General features: G+C 41.2%; 1 protein-coding gene across 2 annotated transcripts in view; it reads left to right on the top strand.

Annotated features, from left to right (window-relative positions):
* Positions 1-10,615: 10,615 nt before the first annotated feature.
* Positions 10,616-27,251, top strand: part of rgs17 (regulator of G protein signaling 17) — a 40,057-nt gene continuing 23,421 nt past the window's right edge. Inside the window, exons 1-2 of one of the 2 annotated variants that reach the window (XM_021576320.2) lie at positions 10,616-10,813; positions 23,128-23,397. In XM_021576320.2, coding sequence (XP_021431995.1) covers positions 23,395-23,397 — 3 coding nt within the window. In that variant the 5' untranslated portion in view covers positions 10,616-10,813; positions 23,128-23,394. The remainder of the gene's footprint in view (positions 10,814-23,127; positions 23,398-27,251) is intronic. The other variant, XM_036956104.1, reaches the window with a different exon arrangement.

Below are 27,251 nucleotides of genomic sequence, written 5' to 3' on the forward strand. Positions count from 1 at the left end.
TCATCACAACCTTATAGTTTTTACTAATTCGAGGGCACCAGCACTTTGTTTTTCATGTTTATTTATTATTGTGTAGCAAACAAGTTCACTACATGACACCATGACAATGTAGTGAAACACATTTTGCAACCTCCCATTTGCTCCTTTGTGGCGTCATTCGTCCCGAACCTTTTGATCAAATGTTTTTTTACATTTCAGTATGATATGAGATTAAATAACCAAAACTCACTTATGTTTTACTGACACATTTTTATGACAAAAATAAACACTACAATATACTGCGGTAGGCAGTAGCTGGCATTGCAAGAAGCCCCTGGAGTGACGAGGTATCTGCTGTGATTAGTTGAGATTTCACAACACAGTGGACCACTCCCATCCCTTGACCCCTCACCCACCCCTACAGCACCGGTTAGATGTCAATGTGGCATCGTTATGAGTCAGAAACATTTATTCTACTATCAAAATTGACTACTAAGTATAAATTGTACAATTTCGGTCATGCAGTCAGTCTTCTCCAAAACTGAGTTGTGTGAGACTTGTGGTTGTGACTGCATCACAACATAAATGAAGGTTGGGTGTGTTTCAATCCTGCCCACATGCCCACAGCTTGCAACATGCAAGTAAATATCAATTCAGAGTGCAGCTACATGCAACACAATTGTAATGCCTGTGGTAAATTTGGGTTGACTTTGAATATCCCTTTGGGTCTAGTTAGGGACCATTGGCAAATTACACAATGTACATGTTAAAATCCCAATAGCTCTAAATTTAAATTACTTAAAAATCTCAAACCAACTATGAATTGTAGAAATTCATATACAGATATTAAAAGCATTTAATGAGAAAACTTAAAGGTGTGCAACATGAGTATATATCCTGGTAATTCGTCTGGCCCTGCGGCCTTGAGAATGTTCACCGGTTTAAAGGTCTTACTCACATCTTCTACGGAGAGCGTGATCACACAGTTGTCCAGAACACCTGGTGCTTTCATGTATGGTTCAATGTTGTTAGCCTCGAAGCGAGCATAGAAGGCATTTAACTCTTCTGGTAGGCTTGCATTACTGGGCAGCTCATGGCTGGGTTTTTCTTTGTAATCTGTGATAGTTTGCAAGCCCTGACACATCTGATGATTGTCAGAGCCAGTGTAGTAGGATTCTATCTTAGTCCTGTATTGATGCTTTGCCTGTTTGATGGTTCGTTGTGCATAGCGGGATTTCTTATAAGCGTCCGGATTAGTGTTCCACTCCTTGAAAGCGGCAGCTCCAGCCTTTAACTCAGTGACAATGTTGCCTGTAATCCATGGCTTCTGGTTGGGATAGGTACGTACAGTCACTGTGGGGACGATATCGTTGATGCACTTATTAATGAAGCTGGTGACTGATGTGGTAAACTCAATGCCATCAGATGAATCCCTTATGTTGTAGCGAAACAGTCTAGCGAAACAGACCTGTAGCTTAGCATCCGCTTCATTGGACCACTTCCGTATTCAGCGCATCACTGGTACTTCCTGTTTGAGTTTTTGCTTGTAAGCAGGAATCAGGAGGATATCAGTGATTTAAACCTGTATCTCCTCTGCACCACAAGACTGTGTTAGGAGATAAATCCTAGCTTGTGGAGCTAATAATGTAGGTCTTCAGGTCTCAGACAAGGTTACTCATCATACAAGTGTGATTCCAATCTGCCTTCGTTACACTTCACTCTCCTTTGGGTCGTTTGACCCATTCCAGTCACGGCACAAAACTTTTTTAAAGCCAGGATCAACCCCGGTCTCCTGAGCACTGAGCGTTGTTCCAAACCACCGTCGTTATATTTACAAGACAAGGAAAACAATGAACCTATGTTTTCTCGACAGTAGCAACAAATGGTTTTACCCTTCTTGCCGCTTATCCTCCCGTAAATACCATGGGCCTAATAATGATTTGATTATTGTTTGGCTATTGAGAAAGTTAACTTATTTGACAGACTTTCCTGTTTTCAGAAGACAGTACTGTCAGTGAACTATTAACCTTTTCAATGCAAATCATAAGTGGCTTATGGTTCTTGTCTCATTAAAAGGTCATTTCAGGCTATTCCATCAAAGGTCATTTAAGGCCAGTCCAATCAATCAAATCCATTTATTTATGACAATCAGAAACATCATGTGTTGTGCATCGTTCCTAGGGTATCGATTTATTAGTCAGTTACAACATAGAATTAGGAATTATAATACTATTAATTTAATAGGATCTATATGAGCAGCGGTGGAAAAAGTACCCAATTGTCATACTTGAGTAAAAGTAAAGAAACCTTAATAGAAAATAACTCAAGTAAAAGTGAAAGTCACCCAGTAAAATGCTAAAAAGTCTAAAAGTATTTGGTTTTAAAAATACTTAAGTAATCAAAATAAATGTAATTGCTTAAATATACGTAAGTATCAAAAGTATGAATAATAAAACATTTCTTATATTAAGCAAACCAGACGGGACAATTGTAATGTTTTTTTATATTTACGGATAGCCAGGGGCACACTGCAAACACTCAGAAATCATTTACAAATGAAGCGTTTGTGTTTAGTGAGTCCGCCAGATCAGAGGCAGTAGCGATGACCAGGGTTGTTCTCTTGATAAGTGTGTGACTTGGACAATTTTCTGTCCTACTAAGCATTCAAAATGTAACGAGTACCTTTTGTTATCAGGGAAAATGTATGGAGTAAAAAGTACATTATTTTCTTTAGGAATGTAGTGAAGTAAAAGTTGTCAAAATATAAAGAGTAAAGTACAGATACCCCAAAAAAGTACTTACAGTTGAAGTCGGAAGTTTACATACACTTAGGTTGGAGTCATTAAAACTATTTTTCAACCGCTCCACAAACTTTTTGTTAACAAACTATTGTTTTGGCAAGTCGGTTAGGACATCTACTTTGTGCATGACACAAGGCATTTTTCCAAAAGTTGTTTACAGACAGATTATTTCATTTATAATTCACTGTATCACAATTCCAGTGGGTCAGAAGTTTATGTACACTATGTTGACTGTGCCTTTAAAAAGCTTGGAAAATTCCAGAAAATGATGTCATGGCTTTAGAAGCTTCTGATAGGCTAATTGACATCATTTGAGTCAAATGGAGGTTCACCTGTGTAACGGTTGTCTGTGATGGAAGAAGGTGAGGACAAATGCGCAGCGTGGTAAGTGTCCATATTGATTTAATAGAACAATCGAACACTGAAACAAAACAGTAAAGCGACAATGAACGAAACGAAAGAGTCCTGTACGGTGAATACACAAAACACAGAACAGAAAATAATCACCCACAACTCAAAGGTGAAAACAGGCTACCTAAGTATAGTTCTCAATCAGGAACAACGATTGACAGCTGCCTCTGATTGAGAACCATACCAGGCCAAACACAGAAATCGCAAATCATAGAAAAAAGAACAGACTGCACACCCCAACTCACGCCCTGACCATACTAAAACAAAGACAAAACAAAGGAACTAAGGTCAGAATGTGACAACCTGTGGATGTATTTCAAGGCTTACCTTCAATCTCAGTGCCTCTGCTTGACATCATGAGAAAATAAAAATAAATAATTAAAAAATGAATTTAGACCTCCACAAATCTGGTTTATCCTTGGGAGCAATTTCCAAATGCCTGAAGGTACCACATTCATCTGTACTAACAATAGTACACAAGCATAAACACCATGGGACCACTTAGCCATCATACCGCTCAGGAAGGAGACACGTTCTGTCTCCTAGAGATGAACGTACTTTGGTGTGAATAGTGCAAAGCAATCCCAGAACAACAGCAAAGGACCTTGTGAAGATGCTGGAGGAAACAGGTACAAAGGTATCTATATCCACAGTAAAACAAGTCCTATATAGACATAACCTGAAAGGCCACTCAGCAAGGAAGAAGCCACTGCTCCTAAACCGCCATAAAAAAGCCAGACTACGGTTTGCAACTGCACATGGGGACAAAGATCATACTTTTTGGAGAAATGTCCTCTGGTCTAATGAAACAAAAATAGAACTGTTTGGCCATAATGACCATCGTTACGTTTGAAGGAAAAAGGGGGAGGCTTGCAAGCCAAAGAACACCATCCCAACCGTGAAGCACGGGATGGCAGCATCATGTTGTGGGGGTGCTTTGCTGCAGGAGGGACTGGTGCACTTCACAAAATAGATGGCATCATGATGTAGGAAAATTATGTGGATATATTGAAGCAACATCTCAAGACATCAGTCAGGAAGTTAAAGCTTGGTCTCAAATGGGTCTTCCAAATGGACAATGATCCCAAGCATACTTCCAAAGTTGTGGCAAAATGGCTTAAGGACAACCAAGTCAAGGTATTGGAGTGGCCATCACAAAGCCCTGACCTCAGTCCTATAGAAAATTTGTGGGCAGAACTGAAGTGTGTGCAAGCAAGGAGGCCTACAAACCTGACTCAGTTACACCAACTCTGTCAGAGGAATGGTCCAAAATTCACCCAACTTATTGTGGGAAGTGTGTGGAAGGCTACTCGGAACGTTTGACCCAAGTTAAACAATTTAAAGGCAATGCTACCAAATACTAATTGAGTGTATGTAAATGTCTGACCCACTGGGAATGTGATGAAAGAAATAAAAGCTGAAATAAATTGTTCTCGCTACTATTATTCTGACATTTCACATTCTTAAAATGAAGTGATGATCCTAACTGACCTAAGACAGGGATTTTTTACAAAGATTAAATGTCAGGAATTGTGAAAAACTGAGTTTAAATGTATTTGGCTATGGTGTATGTAATCTTCCGACTTCAACTGTAAGTAGTACTTTAAAAAGTATTTTTACTTAAGTATTTTACACCACTGTCTATGAGTTACACCAAAGATGGTGCATAAATTAAGATATTTCACTATTTCACGCATTTACCATTGAAATAAAATTGTCAGTTCCAGTCTACTTAACGGGGTGGGTTTCCCATAGACACCAATACAATAGCAGCTGGGTCTGGTCTACTTAGTTCATTGACTTTCATTGAACCAGAAATAACAGGGAGTGGGGTCTCGCTTCCTCTTCATTCTCTGGTTACACTACACAATGTTTTTGTTGTGAAGGTTTATGTGTTCACCCCAATCTCTGGCCACACCCCTCTCTTGCCACTCACCAGACCAGTTCCGACTCTGCTCATAAGCAGTAGTTTTCACTCCAGCATTTCTTATCCTGTTTTTCCTTCATAGCTTTTTCTCCACCTTTTTAAATAGGGAGCCAATTTGTTATTTTCACTTATTTCAGTCCCTCTGCAGCATGGAATTGCAATAAAATTCCGGTATTGAATCGCAATACACTTACTGCAGAATCATGATCATCGCAATGCAGATCATAGTATCGTAATAATATCATATCATTATGTCCCTAACAATTCCCAGCCCTGGTGAAGACGTTGAATCAACGTGGAAAATATATTGTATTTGAAAAAAAGAGCCGGGCGGAGAAGTCTGGCAGGTTATAGAATATAGCACTTGTGCTGGATCAACAGATGAAATGTTTGATTTAGCTGAACAATACAAGCTCATCATGGAAGCCACACAGGAGTTCAGTTTAACCTTGATAGCCTATGATTTTCAGGAGCCCAACCAGTGTTTCAACATGGAAGATGAAATCATCAAATGCGTGGCTATATCCTGACCTGATAGGTAGAAGGTCCATTGCCTTGATCTCCTTGAAGGTAGGGATCGGCACGAGTACTCGATTCAAGGTTCCATTGCTAATAATTGAATACAAGTACTCTAGTAGGGTGGTTGGATTGGATACACCACATGCTGGGGCACTACAGGCTGAGGATAGGCTGGAGGAGGAGCCTGGGGCAGAGGCTGGATTGGAGGAAACTATATTGGAGGAGTGAGGTGGCAGAGGCAGAGATAATTGATAGGTGGAAGGCTGCGGCTACAGCCCCAGAATGGTGGCCCACTGCTGGTTGTTCCGGTAGTGCCTGAGGTTGATCAGGTGTAGCTAGTGCCAACACTGGGAGGTGTGTTGGTGTGAAGTAGTGTTTTGGACTGGAATATTATTATACGGATGTTTCAAATTACATTGTTATTGTCGAGAAACAGATGTCTGTCGGTCTTTAATATTAATGTCTGTAAGAGTGTCTGTAAGAGCAATACCCACTGGGCACATCTCGTAATTTCAAGGTGGGTAACTTGGTAATATTTGGTTGTGACGTTGATCAATAAGATTACAACCTATTGTCACCCACTCAAAAAGACAGACAAAAGTGAGTTGAATTTATAATGTGTCATCACTATGCTTTTAACCATCTAAAAGCACAACCACATTTCAATGGAAAAACAATGTCTGATGTTTGGTTGTTGTCACCTACCGCAAATGTCTATCACTGCGCACTCAACCATTTAAAAGCACAGACAAGTTCAAAAAGGAATACAAACAGTCAGATATTTTGTTTATTTATACCACAGATTAATGTTATCACTGTGCTTCATCTAATAGCAGAACCAAATGACCTGGTTTTCAGTTGAGATAGCATTAAACATTAAAAGTACATGATGCAAGATTCTGGAATTGTGAAGATCTCAACAGAACTGCAACAACCTATGCACGCTTCATATGATTACATAAGAAGAAATTTATAGTTACACTAACCTATTTACTGTATTACAAAGGTCATGTTGAATTGTGTTTGGTTGACAGCATAACCAAATATCAACATTTAAAGGAGATGTATCTACTGCTTGTAAAGTTCCATCTGAGCCACTGGCTTAATCCCATTCTTTAATTTAGATTTTTTGCTTGAGTTGGAGGCATGAATCCAACACATACAGTGGCAAGAAAAAGTATGTGAACCCTTTGGAATTACCTGGATTTCTGCATAAATTGGTCAGCAAATTTGATCTGAGCTTCATCTAAATCACAACAACAGACAAACATAGTGTGCTTGAACTAATAACACACAAATTATTGTATTTTTATTGTCTATATTGAATACATCATTTAAACATTGGCAGTGTAGGTTGGAAAAAGTATGTGAACCCCTAGGCTAATGACGTCTCCAAAAGCTAATTGGAGTCAGGAGTCAGCTAACCTGGAGTCCAATCAATGAGATGAGATTGGAGATGTTGGTTAGAGCTGCCTTGCCCTATAAAAAACACTCACAAAAAGTGAGTTTGCTATTCACAAGAAGCATTACCTGATGTGAAAAATGCCTCAAACAAAAGAGATCTCAGAAGACCCAAGATTAAGAATTGTTGACTTGCATAAAGCTGGAAAGGGTTACAAAAGTATCTCTAAAAGCCTTGATGTTCATCAGTTCACGGTAAGACAAATTGTCTATAAATGGAGAAAGTTCAGCACTGTTGCTACTCTCCCTAGGAGTAGCTGTCCTGCAAAGATGACAGCACGAGCACAGTGCAGAATGCTCAATGAGGTTAAGAAGAATCCTAGAGTGTCAGCTAAAGACTTACAGAAATCTCTGGTACATGCTAACATCTCTGTTGATGAGTCTATGATACGGAAAACACTAAACAAGAATGGTATTCATTTGAGGACACCACGGAGAAGCCACTGCTGTCCAAAAAAAACATTGCTGCATGTCTGAAATGTACAAAAGTGCACCTGGATGTTCCACAGCACTACTGGCAAAAATATTATGTGGACAGATGAAACTACAGTTGAGTTGTTTGGTAGGAACACACAACACTATGTATGGAGAAAAAAAAGGCACAGCACACCAACATCAAAACCTCCCAACTGTAAAGTATGGTGGAGGGAACATCATGGTTTGGGGCTGTTTTGCTGCCTCAGGGTCTGGACAGCTTGCTATCATCAATTAAAAAAATGAACTCCCAAGTTTATCAAGACATTTTGCAGGAGAATGTTAGGCTATCTGTCCGCCAATTGAAGATCAACAAAAGTTGGTTGATGCAACAGGACAACGACCCAAAACCCATAAGTAAATCAACAGAATGGCTTCAACAGAAGAAAATACGCCTTCTGGAGTGGCCAGTTAGAGTCCTGACCTCAACCCAATTGAGATGCTGTGGCATGACCTCAAGAGAGCAGTTCACACCAGACATCCCAAGAATATTATTGAACTGAAACAGTTTTGTAAAGAGGAATGGTCCAGAATTCCTCCTGACCATGGTGCAGGTCTGATCTGCAACTACAGAAAAAGTTTGGTTGAGGTTATTGCTGCCAAAGGAGGGTCAACCAGTTATTAAATCCAAGGGTTCACATACTTTTCCCACCCTGCACTGTGAATGTTTACATGGTGTGTTCAATAAAGACATGAAAACATAATTGTTTGTGTGTTATTAGTTTAAGCCGACTGTGTTTGTCTATTGTTGTGACCTAGATTAAGATCAGATCAAATTTATGACCAATTTATGTAGAAATCCAGGTTTTTCCAAAGGGTTCACATACCTTTTCTTGCCACTGTAATTTGTTAACTTGCCAATAAGTTAATAGGCTATTTATTGTATTTCAAAAGTGATAATGAATTGTGTTTGGTTGTCAACACAACCAAATATCAACATTTAGATTTAGTTTAAGCTTGGATGGTTCCACCTGTGCTATTGACTTAGTCTGGCTTTAATTCCATTTGCTACAAATTAATAATTGAAATCTAAGTTAAAGAATATGACTAAATCAAATCAAACTTTAATTGCACTTTAATTAAAGTGTTTTTATTTAGTCCTATTCTCTAACTTAGATTTTTGGTTGAGATGGAGACGTGAATCCAACATATCAATTACTAATTTGTAGACAAACTGGATTTAAAGCAGACTAAGTCAGTGGCACAGATTGAACTAACCAAGACATTCTCACTGCTGGGTGTCAATCTGGGGTAGGATATCGGTAAGAGTCCATTCAGTGATAAAGCTCTCAGCTGCTTTCCTCAGAAGAGAGGTTGGTGAGATAGGCCTTCACTGATGGAGGGTGACTTGGTTTTAGGTAAGTGGACCACTATAGCTTCTTTCCATTCAGCAGGAACGATGTCCTCTTGTAGTGGTAAATTAAGAATGTCAGCCAGTGGTCTGTGCTCAGCTCATATGCAAACTCCTTATTAGTCTGCCTGGGATTTCATCTGGGCCTGCTGCCTCATGGGTTTTCACCTTCTGTAGCTTTCTGTAGACTTCCCAGGCTTGGACTGTTGGAGCAGGGCATGCTGGTAAAAAGGAGGGCAGCAGAGCTGGGTGGTAGGGACTGTGCTACTTTTGATGGTGATTTGATCATTTAATTTGCTGTACCATGTTTATCGTCTGGTCTAAGACCCTCTTTGTGGAAGGTTGCCTCAGTTTGGGAGATGTTGGCTAATTCTTTGATGTTCTTATGCCACTGGGCATAATGAAACAACATTCACTGTTACTTAACCCCTGTATTGATTAGCCTACATTAGGCCTTATAAATGTATTCTATAATATGAAAATGTCTCTATAATTTCCTCTTCGAGTTGTACAAAATAAATAGGCTATACTTTTTAATGAGTCACTACTATCACATTATACAGTAACACCATGAATTTTCTGAATATAATTTCTATTGCCCTCCATTTATCAATAGGCATGATTTACCCATTGTAGTCATCGGAATTAGAAGGCAACATGGTTTTGATGCCTCCCAGTGGAGGATTAGAGCAAACATTTGTTGCACTTCCCATCTCTCACAAGGTAAAACTGCAATGTCCACTGGATTTTGTCTAGAAGGGATACAGCTTTTGTCCAAATAGAGCAGGTTAGGAGAACTTACGCAGCAGGTTAGGAAAATTAGGTTAGGGTTAGCAAAAATAAAATAAAAAAAGTACATTTTTACCATCAATTTGACCAAAGCTGTATCCCATCTAGACATGACATGTCCACTGGCACTGAAGCCCTCATACCAAGATAGTAGACTACAACAGCAACCACAATTAGTCAAGTGTGATGGAGGGGCTTGAAAGCACACAGGGCTCTTTTCTATCTCCGGTGAGAACAAACTCTCATTCCCATTTATGTTGGATATTTGTCAGGGTACTTCTATGGTTCTCTTGTTGACCTAAATATGAGAAAAGATCATTACTTTTTCTATAAAAATGTCACTCGTATTATTTAATTTGTGTTAAAAGTCTGCATCCATTTTAAGATAAGATTGTTTAAGATAATGTCGGCGCTTTAATGTGTTCTATAATAATCAGCTGGTGATACAAAATGCCTATTCCTATTGCAATTTATTATCCAAACGATTACAACACAAGATTTAAAAACAACAACAACATTCTGTTAAAGATGGGAATACTTAATATTTTGTTAGAGCCAAACAATTGTTCATCTTGGTTCAGATAAATATTGTATACATTCCATATGCAAACACATGTTTAAGTTTCACATGCTTGAGCAACAACTTGCTGGTGCTTAGATTGACATAAGTATTGAACCAATGGTGTAAACAGGAATTGTAAAAACTTGGGTAAGAATTAAATTAGCAACTGTATTTCAGACTACATTAAGGTGTGCCAAGGAGAGAGGACGGTGGCCATCTATGTGGCTCTGATGTGGCAAAGACACTGGGAAACTTACAGTAAATGTTTCAATATTACTTCTCCATCTTTGAAAAATCTATGTAAGCAACACACCTTCCCGCACCCTGCCTGGCCAGCGTTGAGCTGACAGTGACAGCAGCACGCATGCGCAGTATATCAACTGTTTCGGTGTCGGTGCTGAAGTTGGGCGGATGGAAGAAAAACACCGCCGATGGAGATTATACGGCAGGATGTATCTTTACTGTGCGATCTAACAAGCATCAACATAAAACACATATAAAGTAACCACTATAGACGACTGACAACCAGAATTAAAAGGGTAAGATGATGGATATTCTTATGTTAAATGTCCCACGAGCTAGCACTAGCCATGCTAGTCTCAGTAGCTAGCTGCCGCCTCTTCGCAGCACAGAACATGAGAACGTCTGATGGTGGCTAGCTAGCTATACAGAAAGTGGGTGTTATTCGTAGTTTTGTTGATGCGACAATAAGGCACTATCGTATCTTTGTAGTGGTTTTGCATTATCATTTGGTGTTTTGCCATGCGGAATCAGTTTGTCTTTGCAGCTGACGTTACCTGCAATGATTTAGCTAGCTAGCTAGTTCAGATTCTTCGAATCACAGCTGCAAGACAGTGAGAGTCCATGCAAAACACCCAAGGATGAGCAGCAGGCAACGACCGCTATGTTGCGAATGCTTAAGGAAGTTATGACAAGCATGCATATGCTTTAACATGTATTTGAGTCTAAAATGTACGATTGTGCTACAGTTCATTAGCTAACTATTATTTCTTCATGCATTTAATTAGGCAGCGAGTCAGTTTATTTGTTAATAACGATCTAGGGGTTGTCACAAGTTACCATAGCCACAAAGTACACATTTGCTACTGGTTTATCGTAAAAATTCATGGAAACAAATGTTTTATTTTTGTCTTAATTTAAGGTTAGGCATAAGATTAGAAGTGTGGTTAAGGTTAAAGTGATACTTCGGGATTTTGGCAATGATGCCTTTGTCTACTTCCCCAGAGTCAGATGAAATCGTGGATACAATTTTTATGTCTGTGTCCAGTATGAAGAAAGTTAAGAGATCGTTATGCTAGCAGATAGCCATAGACTTCATCATGCGCTGATTCATGTTAGCAATTGCGCTAGTACTAGTTAGCAGCTTCATTCAAACCGCATGCAGAGACATATAAATGGTAACCACAAGTTAATCTGACTAGGGACGTAGATAAGTGCATCATTGGTAAGGGTTGAATCAGAATCTGTAGTTACAGGAGGCGAAATTTTGTTCCATAGGAAGTGGGGGCAATTTCACAATAGTGTGTGATTGCAGCCGTAGTTCGGGGCGTTCCTGTATCTGCAGGAACAGCCCATTGGTGCACGTGATCTTCATGCTACACTTGATATTATGGATTTGTCTCTGCGATTCAAATGTGGTCAAAAGGGAAATATAAATATTTTCTGTGCTTTTCATGGGCGAAGGACATTGTCTACTGGTGTCCTAGCTAGCTACCTACCTGTGTCGCCCCTGCCTTGTGTGTACCGGAGTCCTAGCTAGCTAACTAGCTACCTGCCCTCACAGTCGTTAACAGAACTGCGGGAAAAAAGTGCCCGACAGGCGGTGGGCGGAGTACACTGTCTACCGGTGTGCTAGCTAGCTACCTATCCTGCCTCCCACCTGCTGTGTACTGGAGTCCTCCTAGCTAGCTAGCAAACAAGTTAGCACAGTGTCCTACGCTTCCACCTTCAAAACACTTGCCCTTGCCATCGTTAACAGAACTGCGGGAAAGCAGTGCTTGAAAGGCAAAGGACACTGTCTACCGTTGGTCTAGCTATTGTTAGCTAGCTAACTACCTATCCTGCCTGCTGTGTACTGGAGTCCTCCTAGCTAGCTAGCAAACAAGTTAGCACACAGTGTCCTACGCTCCCACCTTCCAAACACTTGCCCTTGCCGTCGTTCACAGAACTGTGGGAAAACAGTGCCTGACAGGTGGGGGCGAAGTACTCTTGTCTACCGGTGGCCTAGCTAGCTACCGTTGTCGCCCCTACTCCAGGCTGTATCACATCCGGCCGTGATTGGGAGTCCCATAGGGCGGCGCACAATTGGCCCAGCGTTGTCCGGGTTTGTCTGGGGTAGGTCATCGATGTATACAATAATTTGTTCTTCACTTACTTGCCTAGTTATATAAATAAAATAAACATTTAGTCTCATCTGATAGATAATTTAGTAAAAAGACTCAGGTAAAAAATAATGGAATGAAATTTAGCAATATATCACATTACATCTTACTAATACATTTTAAGTAATTATGGCAAAAATATTTTTGGCTGCTAAAAAATCTGAGTGGCTGGTAGATTTTTTTCATCTACCTACCACAGTGGCTGATGGACCAAAAAGTGCATTTTAGGCCCTGCTCTGAGCCTTTACCAAAATACAAAACATGGCAGACAATTTCTCTTGCCTCGGATCTGAACTTCAATGACAGTTAACATAAAACAAAAATACAAATTTGACATTCCCGCGCCCCAATGACATTGGCGCAGAGGAGGGCTGGCTTGCTAGCTAGCTACAGTCATTTTCAGCCATTTTCTTATAAAACAGCTCAGCTAGCGAAATGCAAATTCGCAACGCTAGCTAGCTAATGTTAGCTAGACTCGGGAGCTCATGGGGCCATAAACAGACTTCAGGGGCCAGTGGGTTAGATATGATTCCACCATGGGCAACAACAACTGGCTACTAGTTTTCAGCCAAATATGTTCAACTCATAGCTAGTTTATCCAGTAACCACCACATTTAGAAGAATAGCTACAGACTGAAATGTAGCTGGCTAGCTGGAATGCTGGCTTACACCGGCCATGCAGTAGCCAAATAGCTAGCTAATCGTAGATGCCAAAAGACACAGATATCTTGCCTTGGGAGCTCATGGGCACACAGGCTACATTAGCCAACTGGTTAGACATGATTACACCACGGGCAACAATAACTGGCGACTAGTTTGTTTTCAGATAAATATTTTCAACTCTTCCAACTTAGTTTATCCAAAGACCACCGCATTTAGGAGGATAGCTAATTACTGAAATGTAGCTAGCTAGATTTTTACATTTACATTTTTTGTAATTTACTAGACTTCCAAGAGCAATTAGGGTTAAGTTCCTTGTTCATGGGCAAAGAAAGATTTTTCACCTAGTCTGCTTGGGGATTTGATCCAGGCAATAGCCACTAACTAATCGTGTACGCATAACCCAAATGTATCAAAGAATAGGTAAATTTGCTCATATCAAGCGACACATACCAGACCATTTGTGGTAAGGTAAAAATAATTAGTGGGCTCGTTTTTCAGACAATGAAACTAAAATAGATTGGTAGCTAGCTGGTGAGGCTTTCATGTATTTCCCAATTCATCTGGTGATCAAGCTGAAGCTGGATTTCCCAAGTCGTTCGGTCAGTGCTAACTGCTCATGCCGGGGCACGAGCTAGCTAAACACACAGCTCTGTAAAGCATCTTTGTGATGTCACACACTAAAGAGGGCTCACCCAATTGGTTATACAGTGCCTTGCGAAAGTATTCGGCCCCCTTGAACTTTGAGACCTTTTGCCACATTTCAGGCTTCAAACATAAAGATATAAAACTGTATTTTTTTGTGAAGAATCAACAACAGGTGGGACACAATCATGAAGTGGAACGACATTTATTGGATATTTCAAACTTTTTTAACAAATCAAAAACTGAAAAATTGGGCGTGCAAAATTATTCAGCCCCCTTAAGTTAATACTTTGTAGCGCCACCTTTTGCTGCGATTACAGCTGTAAGTCACTTGGGATATGTCTCTATCAGTTTTGCACATCGAGAGACTGATATTTTTTCCCATTCCTCCTTGCAAAACAGCTCGAGCTCAGTGAGGTTGGATGGAGAGCATTTGTGAACAGCAGTTTTCAGTTCTTTCCACAGATTCTCGATTGGATTCAGGTCTGGACTTTGACTTGGCCATTCTAACACCTGGATATGTTTATTTTTGAACCATTCCATTGTAGATTTTGCTTTATGTTTTGGATCATTTTCTTGTAGGAAGACAAATCTCCGTCCCAGTCTCAGGTCTTTTGCAGACTCCATCAGGTTTTCTTCCAGAATGGTTCTGTATTTGGCTTACAGCTGTAATCGCAGCAAAAGGTGGCGCTACAAAGTATTAACTTAAGGGGGATGAATAATTTTGCACGCCCAATTTTTCAGTTTTTGATTTGTTAAAAAAGTTTGAAATATCCAATAAATGTCGTTCCACTTCATGATTGTGTCCCACTTGTTGTTGATTCTTCACAAAAAATAGTTTTATATCTTCCCTGTCCCTGCTGAAGAAAAGCAGGCCCAAACGATGATGCTGCCACCACCATGTTTGACAGTGGGGATTGTGTGTTCAGCTGTGTTGCTTTTACGCCAAACATTGCATTGTTGCCAAAAAGTTCAATTTTGGTTTCATCTGACCAGAGCACCTTCTTCCACATGTTTGGTGTGTCTCCCAGGTGGCTTGTGGCAAACTTTAAACAACACTTTTTATGGATATCTTTAAGAAATGGCTTTCTTCTTGCCACTCTTCCATAAAGGCCAGATTTGTGCAATATACGACTGATTGTTGTCCTATGGACAGAGTCTCCCACATCTGTGGGCTGTAGATCTCTGCAGTTCATCCAGAGTGATCATGGGCCTCTTGGCTGCATCTCTGATCAGTCTTCTCCTTGTATGAGCTGAAAGTTTAGAGGGACGGCCAGGTCTTGGTAGATTTGCAGTGGTCTGATACTCCTTCCATTTCAATATTATCGCTTGCACAGTGCTCCTTGGGATGTTTAAAGCTTGGGAAATCTTTTTGTATCCAAATCCGGCTTTAAACTTCTTCACAACAGTATCTCGGACCTGCCTGGTGTGTTCCTTGTTCTTCATGATGCTCTCTGCGCTTTTGACGGACCTCTGAGACTATCACAGTGCAGGTGCATTTATACGGAGACTTGATTACACACAGGTGGATTGTATTTATCATCATTAGTCATTTAGGTCAACATTGGATCATTCAGAGATCCTCACAGAACTTCTGGAGAGAGTTTGCTGCACTGAAAGTAAAGGGGCTGAATAATTTTGCACGCCCAATTTTTCAGTTTTTGATTTGTTAAAAAAGTTTGAAATATCCAATAAATGTCGTTCCACTTCATGATTGTGTCCCACTTGTTGTTGATTCTTCACAAAAAAATACAGTTTTATATCTTTATGTTTGAAGCCTGAAATGTGGCAAAAGGTTGCAAAGTTCAAGGGGGCCGAATACTTTCGCAAGGCACTGTATGTCGAGACTCAAGAAATTGGAGAAGGGTGTAATTGCGGCCCACAATTCCTGCATGTGGGTATTCCTGCATCTGCAGGAACCCTTTATAATTCTATTGGTACATTTTTAAGCTAAGACTCCAGTACACAGGCGGGAGGCAGGGACACTCCAGTAAAATGGGTGGCAGTAATGCGCCATAATGTTGAGTGCCAACCTCCAATAAACCCCACAGAATAATATTTGTTTATTTTTTATTGAACCTTTATTTAACTAGGCAAGTCAGTTAAGAACAAGTTCTTATTTAAAATTACGGCCTACAGGAGGCCTTTTTCCTTTTGGTAGGCCGTCATTGTAAATAAGAATTTGTTTTTAACTGGCTTGTCTATAAAAAAAGGTTAAATTATAAAATTAAAAACCCGGTCAAACCTTAACCTGGATGACACTGGGCCAATTGTGTGCCGCCCTATGGGACTCCCAATCATGAATCATGGCCGGTTGTGATACAGCCTGGTATCGAACCACGGTCTGTAGTGGCGCCTCTAGCACTGAGATGAAGTGCCCAAAAACAGCTATCGCTTTAAGGATGTGAAGTTACCGTGGTAAAGAGGCTACTCAGTTCCTGTCATGTGTGTCTGTGTGTGTGAGATTTTGGATCTGAGTAGTAGTAGACAGAATCTCTTCACTATCATTTGAAGCAGCAAACTCAAATGAACAACAGACCTTGTGAACAAAACAATGTAAATAGCCAAGAAACACGAGGACAGTCTCACTTTGTAGACTTTTGAGTAAATGTGACTAATTTCAGGAAAATAGGCATTTGTCGCGCATCACTACTTTACAGAAGAGGCATTTGAACGTAAACAAGTATTTTATACCTATCGTTTTTGTGTTAATACTTTTTCATAACGACAATGACAAGTTTGATGTCGGACAACAATAGAATGTTCATGATGTCACTGCAACAGCTGTCTACAAACATGTCGATAGACGTAGTATAAACCAGCCTTTAGTCTTGAAATCTGTTGTTTAGTACACTCCTGTACTCACTCTGTATTGCACATGGCCTCACATGTGAAGAGATGGGTGGGGCTAAGGCTTTAGAGTGTGTGAGTGATGCTGAATGTGTGTAGACAAAGAAGAGCTCTTACAGGAGAAGTTGATATGGCGAATCCCCTTAATAAGCCATTCTTATTGGGACAGGCAATGTAACATCCATAACGTTTTGTTTTTTAAACATGCCCCTTACATAGGATGGTCTGATTTGAACATTGCTGTTGATGTTATTTGTTTTGAGGCTGTTCTGCTCAGTGCTCCAGATCCGTACAAGTTTGGAAAATGGACAATGAGAGGTTGTTGGCAAAGTCTAGAGATCTGTGATGATGAAAGATCTATAGATTTATGATGTTGTATGATACCATTGTAATCATTGACCATCAAAACATAGACTAGATGTAGACATCACCTTTTCTGTTGATATCATGTTAGTTTCAGCAGATAGTAAGGAAAATTCATTGTCCATTTATAGTGGAATAGAAAAATGGCCAGCAGAAGTTTTTGCGATGGCTCCATAACTGAAAATATTCCGTGCCCCAAACTTTGCAAATATTCCAAGTTTCATGCTTTTATAAAAAAAAGTTTTTCACATATCGCCTAGACTATTAGGCCTAACTGCCAGCCTATCACTCATACGGTAATGTTAGCTCTAATTCAAACTGTGATTTTAACTTTTAGATTTTGCTAGTTGTTTGTTTCAATAAAGAATTGCAGAGCACCCCAAAACCTCAGCTCTTGATCTACTCAGAATACATTGCTGAATTGGGATGGGGCAGAGTTAAACATTGTGCTTCTTTGCCATATTTCCAGAGTCTGTCTGAACAAAGCGTTAGGGTTGTGTTGCGTGACCATTAACTCTGAGGTTATACAGAAAATGAAACTCCTACGTCCTCCCCGAAACGTATTCCCGCCCTTGGGCCCCTGTGAATACAGTCTATTTGAAAGAAAATTGGTGACACCATGTTAGCCAAGAGCTAAAGGCCGTCCATGGGTTTCTCAAATTAGTATTTTGTAACTGCTCTCAAATATGACACAGGTGATATTTAGCTAATATCTGTTGAAGGCATATAAGGCATTTCTTTGCTCTAGATTGCAGGAAATGCAATTACAGGTGTTTTAGAAAAATGCAAAAGTCTCAGTGTCCCTCCGGGCTAATAACTGAGGGCCTAATTGGTGGAACTTTTAAAACTGTTCTGTATGTAGCCTATGTGGCTATGCTTTAATTTAAGCATTAAATGTACTTGTGGGTCGTTCTATATTAATTCAATCACTTGTTGACCACACCCCTTGAGGAGTACCTGAGGAGGTAGTGTAGCACCAGCCAGTTGAATACCAGCTAATCAATTCATGTTACTTATGTCACCCCTAAAAACGCCCTACAGTCAGTCATACTTCATGTTGCATGCGCTTTGGTTGTGTGGCCACTCAGGGTACATTTAGGTGAGCCTCGGTTTCAAGGTGAAGCGTTCATCAATTCTTGGCTTAAAGGGATAGTTCGGGATTTTGGCAATGAGTCAGGTGAAATCGTGGATACCATTTTTATGCATCTGCTTCCAGAATGAAGGAAGTTAAAAAGTAGTTTCACGAGCCAATGCTAACTAGCGTTAGCGCAGTGACTGGAAGTTGCTGCACACAGAGACATACAAATCCACAAGTTCATCTAACTCTGGGGAAGTAGATAAAGGGCCTCATTGTCAAAATCCCAAACTATCCCTTTGTACAGGAATAGCCATTTGAACGTTAAGCCTGTAGGCTAGGCCTAATAGGCTATATTTTAATTTGGTAGTCAGTCAGGGCCATTCTCTGGGATGTGCTCTCCATTTTCCAGATTTTAATCAAGGTTCATAGTAGCCTAACTAAAGACGTACTGTAAGTCACTTTGAATTATTATCATATTAGCATATTGACATTAGTAAATCATGCCAGATGTGAAAAAAATGTCTGTCCATATTTCTAGACTGAGTTCTTAAGGGTGTGAGGGGTCACCCCTCTTTAAGCAATGAGCACACCTTCACCATTGGCTAAGCTAAATGGTTGAACTGGCTAACTAAGCGGACCCACTCAATTAGGCTAACCACCACAACTTTAAAAAGTTGCTGTTACATCTCACTTATGGAAGAATCTCGTTGTTTAACACTGACTGACTATGCTACCGTAAATCATTCAATTATAATGGAAGAAGGAGACGTACGGAGACATTCAGCGATTTGATCATTGGCGACTGGTTTGAATGCGCAAACTTCGCAATAAAAAATTGGAAGATGGAAGCTGTCGCTAGCCATAGATAGACCACCACCAACTCGCTGTATAGAAAGCAATGACGTGAATCCTCTGTTGGGACTGCGGAGAGTTCGTGGGGATGTGAATCCTCTGTTGGGACTGTGAAGAGTTCGTGGGGATGTGAATCCTCTGTTGGGACTGCAGAGAGGTCCTGGGTATGTGAATCCTCTGTTTGGACTGCGGAGAGGTCGTGGGGATGTGAATCCTCTGTTGGGACCCCGGAGAGTTTGTGGGGATGTGAATCCTCTGTTGGGACTGCAGAGAGGTCCTGGGGATGTGAATCCTCTGTTGGGACCTTGGAGAGTTCGTGGGGATGTGAATAATCTGTTGGGACTGCGGAGAGTTCGTGGGGATGTGACTCCTCTGTTGGGACTGCGGAGAGGTCCTAGGGATGTGAATCCTCTGTTTGGACTGCGGATAGTTCCTGGGGATGTGAATCCTCTGTTGGGACCTTGGAGAGTTCGTGGGGATGTGAATAATCTGTTGGGACTGCGGAGAGTTCGTGGGGATGTGAATCCTCTGTTGGGACTGCGGAGAGGTCCTAGGGATGTGAATCCTCTGTTTGGACTGCGGAGAGGTCCTGGGGATGTGAATCCTCTGTTTGGACTGCGGAGAGGTCCTGGGGATGTGAATCCTCTGTTTGGACTGTGGAGAGGTCCTGGGGATGGGAATCCTCTGTTAGGACTGCGGAGAGGTCCTGGGGATGGGAATCCTCTGTTAGGACTGTGGAGAGGTCCTGGGGATGGGAATCCTCTGTTGGGACTGCGGAGAGGTCCTGGGGATGGGAATCCTCTGTTGGGACTGCGGAGAGGTCCTGGGGATGGGAATCCTCTGTTTGGACTGCTGAGAAGTCCTGGGGATGTGAATCCTCTGTTTGGACTGCGGAGAGGTCCTGGGGATGGGAATCCTCTGTTTGGACTGCGGAGAGTTCCTGGGGATGTGAATCCTCTGTTTGGACTTCGGAGAGGTCCTGGGCATGGGAATCCTCTGTTTGGACTGCGGAGAGGTCCTGGGGATGGGAATCCTCTGTTAGGACTGCGGATAGTTCGTGGGGATGTGAATCCTCTGTTTGGACTGCGGATAGTTCCTGGGGATGTGAATCCTCTGTTAGGACTGCAGATAGTTCCTGGGGATGTGAATCCTCTGTTAGGACTGCGGATAGTTCCTGGGGATGTGAATCCTCTGTTTGGACTGCGGAGAGTTCCTGGGGATGTGAATCCTCTGTTTGGACTGCGGATAGTTCCTGGGGATGTGAATCCTCTGTTAGGACTGCGGAGAGTTCCTGGGGATGTGAATCCTCTGTTTGGACTGCGGATAGTTCCTGGGGATGTGAATCCTCTGTTAGGACTGCGGAGAGTTCCTGGGGATGTGAATCCTCTGTTAGGACTGCGGAGAGGTCCTGGGGATGGGAATCCTCTGTTTGGACTGCGGAGAGTTCCTGGGGATGTGAATCCTCTGTTTGGACTACGGAGAGGTCCTGGGGATGTGAATCCTCTGTTGGGACTGCGGATAGTTCCTGGGGATGTGAATCCTCTGTTTGGACTGCGGAGAGGTCCTGGGGATGTGAATCCTCTGTTTGGACTGCGGATAGTTCCTGGGGATGTGAATCCTCTGTTGGGACTGCGGATAGTTCCTGGGGATGTGAATAATCTGTTTGGACTGCGGAGAGGTCCTGGGGATGTGAATCCTCTGTTGGGACTGCGGATAGTTCCTGGGGATGTGAATCCTCTGTTGGGACTGTGGATAGTTCCTGGGGATGTGAATCCTCTGTTTGGACTGCAGAGAGGTCCTGGGGATGTGAATCCTCTGTTTGGACTGCGGATAGTTCCTGGGGATGTGAATCCTCTGTTGGGACTGCGGATAGTTCCTGGGGATGGGAATCCTCTGTTTGGACTGCGGATAGTTCCTGGGGATGTGAATCCTCTGTTTGGACTGCGGATAGGTCCTGGGGATGTGAATCCTCTGTTTGGACTGCGGATAGTTCCTGGGGATGGGAATCCTCTGTTAGGACTGCGGATAGTTCCTGGGGATGTGAATCCTCTGTTTGGACTGCGGATAGTTCCTGGGGATGTGAATCCTCTGTTTGGACTGCGGATAGTTCCTGGGGATGGGAATCCTCTGTTTGGACTGCGGATGTGTAGCAGCTTGTTTCTGTATTGTAATTTTTAGCAGAGCCTTCACTTCGGCTACCATTTAGGGTTTTATCTTCCTTTTTTAAAAGGAGTGGGGCAGTCCCACACTTCACGTAGGTCTATTTTTTGTTTATTGAATATTAAAGAAGTAGAGAGGAAGGCTAGAGGAGAGGGTTGCTAAAGTTAAGTTCCTCGGGGTACACATCACAGACAAACTGAATCGGTCCACTCACACAGACAGTGTGTGAAGACGCCTCTTCAACTGCAGGAGGCTGAAGAAATTTGGCTTGTCACCCAAATCCCTGACAAACTTTTACAGATGCACAATCTAGAGCATCCTGTTGGGTTGTATCACAGCCTAGTGCGGCAAATGCATCGCCCTCAACCGCAAGTCTCTCCAGAGGGTGGTGCGGTCTGCACAACGCATCACCAGGGGCAAACTACCTGCCCTCCATGACACCTACAGCACCCGATGTCACAGGAATGACAAAAAGATCATCAAGGACATCAACCACCTGAGCCACAGCCTGTTCACACTGCTATCATCCAGAAGGCGAGGTCAGTACAGGGGCATCAAAGCTGGGACCGAGAGACTGAAAAACAGCTTCTCTCTCAAGGCCATCAGACTGCTAAACAGCAATCACTAACTCAGAGAGGCTGCTGCCTACTTTGAGACCCAATCAGTGGCCACTTTAATAAATGGATCACTAGTCACTTCATACAATGCACTCTAAATAATGCCACTTTAATCATGTTTACATGTCTTACATTACTCATATCACGTGTATATACTGTATTTTATACCATCTATTCCACCTTGCCTATGCCGCTCGGTCATCACTCATCCATACACTTACATGTACATACTCTCATTCACCCATTTTGATTTGTGTGTATTAGGTAGTTGTTGGGGAATTGTTAGATTACTTGTTAGATATTACTGCACTGTCGGAACTAGAAGCACAAGCATTTCGCTACACTCGCATTAACATCTGCTAACCATGTATATGTGACAAATAAGATTTGATTTGATTTTAAACCCATGCTGCTGTGGTATAGGCTATGTAATCTGGAGGCAGCGGCCCAGACCACTAAACTTCCCTAGGCTACTAGGCACTGTTTCCTGACCAAGCTAATTTTGACTTGTGGGTATATGTAATGATGTCTTTATTGTGAACCTCCTGAGCCTCTGACACAGATCTTGGCTAGGCAGGGTACTGTACAGTGGCCCTCCCCAGGCCATGTTAGAAACCAGATGAGGAAGTGTCTCTGTTTGTAGTTGTCAAGGAGATGACAATCTAGACCTCTGCAGTCATGTGCTTGCAGTAGTTTTGCAGTCGTACATACTGTAGGCCCATGCTATAGCTAGCCTAAAGGCCTAAAACTGTAGAACACAAACTCACATGTGATATACTGTCCATAAGTCACTTTTGAACACTTTTGGGATATATCCTACATTATGCACAGTGGTAAGAGACAGACTTAGATTTTTGGTGGACTTTACTATTTTGTTTTATATAATAGGCTGCTCCAAATCACCAAAAAGGAGGTGAAAAGTAAGCCTAATTTAGGGGTGTCAAACTACATTCCTGGAGGGCCGTGTGTCTGCTGGTTTTGTTGTTTCCTTTCAATTAGTTTAGAATTAAGACCTAAACAACCTGGTAAGGGAAGTTCCTAATTAATCAATGACCTTAATCAAGTACAGGGGAGGAGTGAAAACCCGTAGACACACGGTCCTCCAGGAATTTATTTTGACACCCCTGGCCTAATGCTTTAGTGGCACAAGATCAAAGGTTAATATAAACCCACTGTCCGTCTGTACAATATTACAATGCACTGTATTTCTCTTTTGTGTTTTTCAGATGGTATATTGTTGCTCCCCTTGCGATCAACACTGCAAATGATCCACCCACTGAGTCCCTGAACTCTGCTGAGACCCAGGCAGAAACCGCTGTCCTCCTTATCCCTCACTTCCTGGCCCTCCGTCAGGGATGGTGAGAACGACAATACTACCCTGTAGACACACCCTAGTGCTTTACTTCTGAACCCACCCAAGTTCAACCAACCACTTACCTCAACGCCATGATTCACCTGCCTGGTCTGTCTGTGGAAGCAACTGACTAATTTTTATGGTAGGTTACTTAGGACAGATGTCCAATACCTTATAGTAGTGAATGTGACTGTTAAGTTTTATCCGTACATCATAGAAAGAAATTCAGTATGTTACGACCGTAAAACTTAAATTAATAGCCCAGGCGTTTATTTGCTTATATCACTGAACACAACAGGCGCTTGCTTATTAGAGACGGCCTTCTACAGTGCCTTCAGAAAGTATTGATACCCCTTGACTTATTCCACATTTCGTTGTGTTACAGCCTGAATTCAAAATGGATTAAGGTCTACACCTGATGTATTCGGTGCACGTGACAAATAAACTTTGATTTGATTTAAGTTTTACAGTATTTGAATTCTCTGAATTCTCTTCAGCTGTATGCATCAGACAGACATAGACTAATTTATTCTGACAGTCACGGCAGAAATGTAGTAGCTCTAATTTAAGGCTTTTTTTGTCATGCACTACCAGTCTTGGCACTAACCGGTCTTGGCACTACCAGTCTTGGTAGTGCATGACATCTCTCTGGGTGGAGACTGGAGAGTGGCAGGCGGAAGAGGATCCTCTTGTGCAGTGGGCCGTAACCCTTGCTCTGCATCACTGGCTGCTGCTTTAGAACGGCTAGGACCATGAGCTGTTAGTATTGAATAAATTAGCCTTACATTTAAAGAGAGTCATATTTGCCATTGACCAACATTATGTGTGCCTCTGCTGTATTTTGTGCCACAGCAAGATCAAAGGACAGTACATTTCCCAAATGGCTAATAGAATAGAATTTCTTCTCACTGCAGTTCGACAATAGAATTAAAATAAGAAATGAATCCTAGCCAAAATGATGGAGATGCAGAATGAAAATTAGGTTCTTTGGCTAAGCCTATATTTGTCTTTCCACATGGAGGGAACCTTTATTTGCATTTCTTTTCAGTGGCTTGGATGTGTCCCCAGCTAGAACAAAGGTGTTTGTCACTGTATTTTGCATCAATGTGCATGTTTTCCACCGGTGGAAGGTGAATAACCGATGGCTGCTCAAGTGGCCAACTCAGGATTTGCATGTTTGGTTTATTGGTCCATATATGATCCCTATCATGGATGTCAAAGTGAAGGCCACAGAGAGAGACATTCTCACTGTTCATTGTTAGTGTCCATAAATACGGAGCAAAAGTTGAATGATGACTTTGCAGGTAAGACGATCCTTTATTTAATAGTTTTGGGATTCAAGAGCAAAGTTTAAAAGTAGTGAAATGAAGTAGGATCACAGGAGAGATTAAATGAGAGCAGAGAAGACATTTATTTTTTAAGGTTAGCCAACATGTACCATCTACAGTACTTGCGGGCCGTGTTCCACACCAGGATTGTGCAGAATGGTATTTATTAACCTGTCATAATTATTATAATTAGATTAATAATGATCTGTTCTTTGGGATTGATTGAAACAAGCATTATTGTACCATTCATTACTAGGATGTTAATAATCGTGGTGATAGTAACCATTCTCTAAAATAATTACCAGAAAGAATCCAATGTTAGCACATATTTTAAAAATTGCGCCTCTTATTTCCTAGGGATGTTCCCAGTAGGCATTTTTTTTGTTTTTTGGGGGGTAGATAGATTGTAGCTCCCATCAATGTAATTGTCCTCATTTCCAATCCCCCATATAATTTTTTGGTAAAATAAAAAATATATACTGTACCAGTCAAAAGTTTGGACACACCTACTCATTCAAGGGTTTCTCTTTATCTTTACTATTTTCTACATTGTAGAATAATGGTGAACACATCAAAACAATGAAATAATGCAATCATGTAGTAACCAACCAAATGTTAAACAAATCAAAGTAGCCACCCTATGCCTTGATGACAGCTTTGCACACTCTTGGCATTCTCTCAACCAGCTTCACCTGGATTGCTTTTCCTCACTCTCAAGTCCAACTCATTCCAAACCATCTCAATTGGGTTGAGGTCAGGTGATTGTGGAGGCCAGGTCATCTGATGCAGAACTTCATCACTCTCCTTCTTGATCAAATAGCCCTTACACAGCCTGGAGGTGTGTTTTGGGTCATTGTCCTTTTGAAAAACAAATGATAGTCCCACTAAGCGCAAACCAGGTGGTATGGCGTATCTCTGCAGAATGCTGTGGTTGCCATGATGGTTAAGTGTGCCTTAAATTCTAAATAAATCACTGACAGTGTCACCAGCAAAGCACCATCACACCCCCTCCTCCATGCTTCACGGTGGGAACCACACATGCGGAGATCATCCGTTCACCTACTCTGCGTCTCACAAAGACACGGCGGTTGGAACCCAAAATCTCAAATTCGGACTCATCAGACCAAAGGTCAGATTTCCACCGGTTTAATGTCCATTGCTTGTGTTTCTTGGCCCAAGCAAGTCTCTTCTTGTTATTGGTGTCCTTTAGTAGTGGTTTCTTTGCAGCAGTTCAAGCATGAAGGCCTGATTGACACAGTCTCCTCTGAACAGTTGATGTTGAGATGTCTGTTACTTGAACTCAGTGAAGCATTTATTTGGGCTGCAATTTATGAGTCTGGTAACTCTAATGAACTTATCCTCTGCAGCAAAGGTAACTCTGGGTCTTCCTTTCCTGTGTCGGTTCTCATGAGAGCCAGTTTCATCATAGCACTTAATGGTTTTTGCGACTGCACTTGAAGAAACTTTCAAAGTTCTTGAAATGTTCCGCATTGACTGACCTTCATGCTTTAAAGTAATGATGGATTGCTGTTTTCTTTTGCTTATTTGATATTTTCTTGCCAAAGTATGGACTTGGTATTATACCAAATAGGGCTATCTTCTATATACCACCCCTACAACTGATTGGCTCAAACACGTTAAGAAGGAAATAAATTTAACAAGGCACACCTGTTAATTGAAATGCATTCCAGGTGACTACCTCATGAAGCTGGTTGAGAGAATGCAAAGCTGTCATCAAGGCAACATCAAGGCAACGGATGGCTACTTTAAAGAATCTCAAATATAAAATAAATGTTGCTTTGTTTAACACTTTTTTTTGGTTACTACATTTTTATTTTTGTATTTATTGTACCTTTATTTAACTACGCAAGTCAGTTAAGAACAAATTCTTATTTTTAATGATGGCCTAGTAACAGTGGGTTAACTGCCTTGTTCAGGGGCAGAACGACAGATTTTTACCTTGTCAGCTCGGGGATTTGATCTTGCAAGTTTTGATGTCTTCACTATTATTCTACAATGTAAAAAATAAAGAAAAACCCTTTAATGAGTGTCCAAACTTTTGACTGCTACTGTACATACATATGCATACGTGTATTATATATACACTACTGTTCAAAAGTTTGAGGTCACTTAGAAATTTCCTAGCTTTTGAAAGAAAAGCATATTTTTTGTCCATTTTAAAATAACATCAAATTGGTCAGAAATACAGTGTAGACTTTGTTAATGTTGTAAATGACTATTAGCTGTAAACGGCTGATTTTATTTTTAATGGAATATCTACAGAGGCCCATTTATCAGCAACCATCACTCCTTTGTTCCAATGGCACATTGTGTTAGCTAATCCAAGTTTGTTTTAAAAGGCTAATTGATCATTAGAAAACCCTTTTGCAATTATGTCAGCACAGCTGAAAACTGTTATTCTGATTAAAGAAGCAATAAAACTGGCCTACTTTGGACTAGTTGAGTATCTGGAGCATCAGCATTTGTGGGTTTGATTACAGGCTCAAAATGTCCAGAAACAAGAAACTTTCTTCTGAAACTCATCAGTCTATTCTTGTTCTGAGAAAAAGCCAAGAATGTGAAGATCTGGTTCAATGCTGGGTACTACTCCCTTCACAGAACAGCGCAAACTGTCTCTAACCAGAATAGAAAGAGGAGTGGGAGGCCC

The sequence above is a fragment of the Oncorhynchus mykiss genome, chromosome 20 (genome assembly GCF_013265735.2).
Source record: "Oncorhynchus mykiss isolate Arlee chromosome 20, USDA_OmykA_1.1, whole genome shotgun sequence".
Taxonomy (NCBI): Eukaryota; Metazoa; Chordata; class Actinopteri; order Salmoniformes; family Salmonidae; genus Oncorhynchus; species Oncorhynchus mykiss.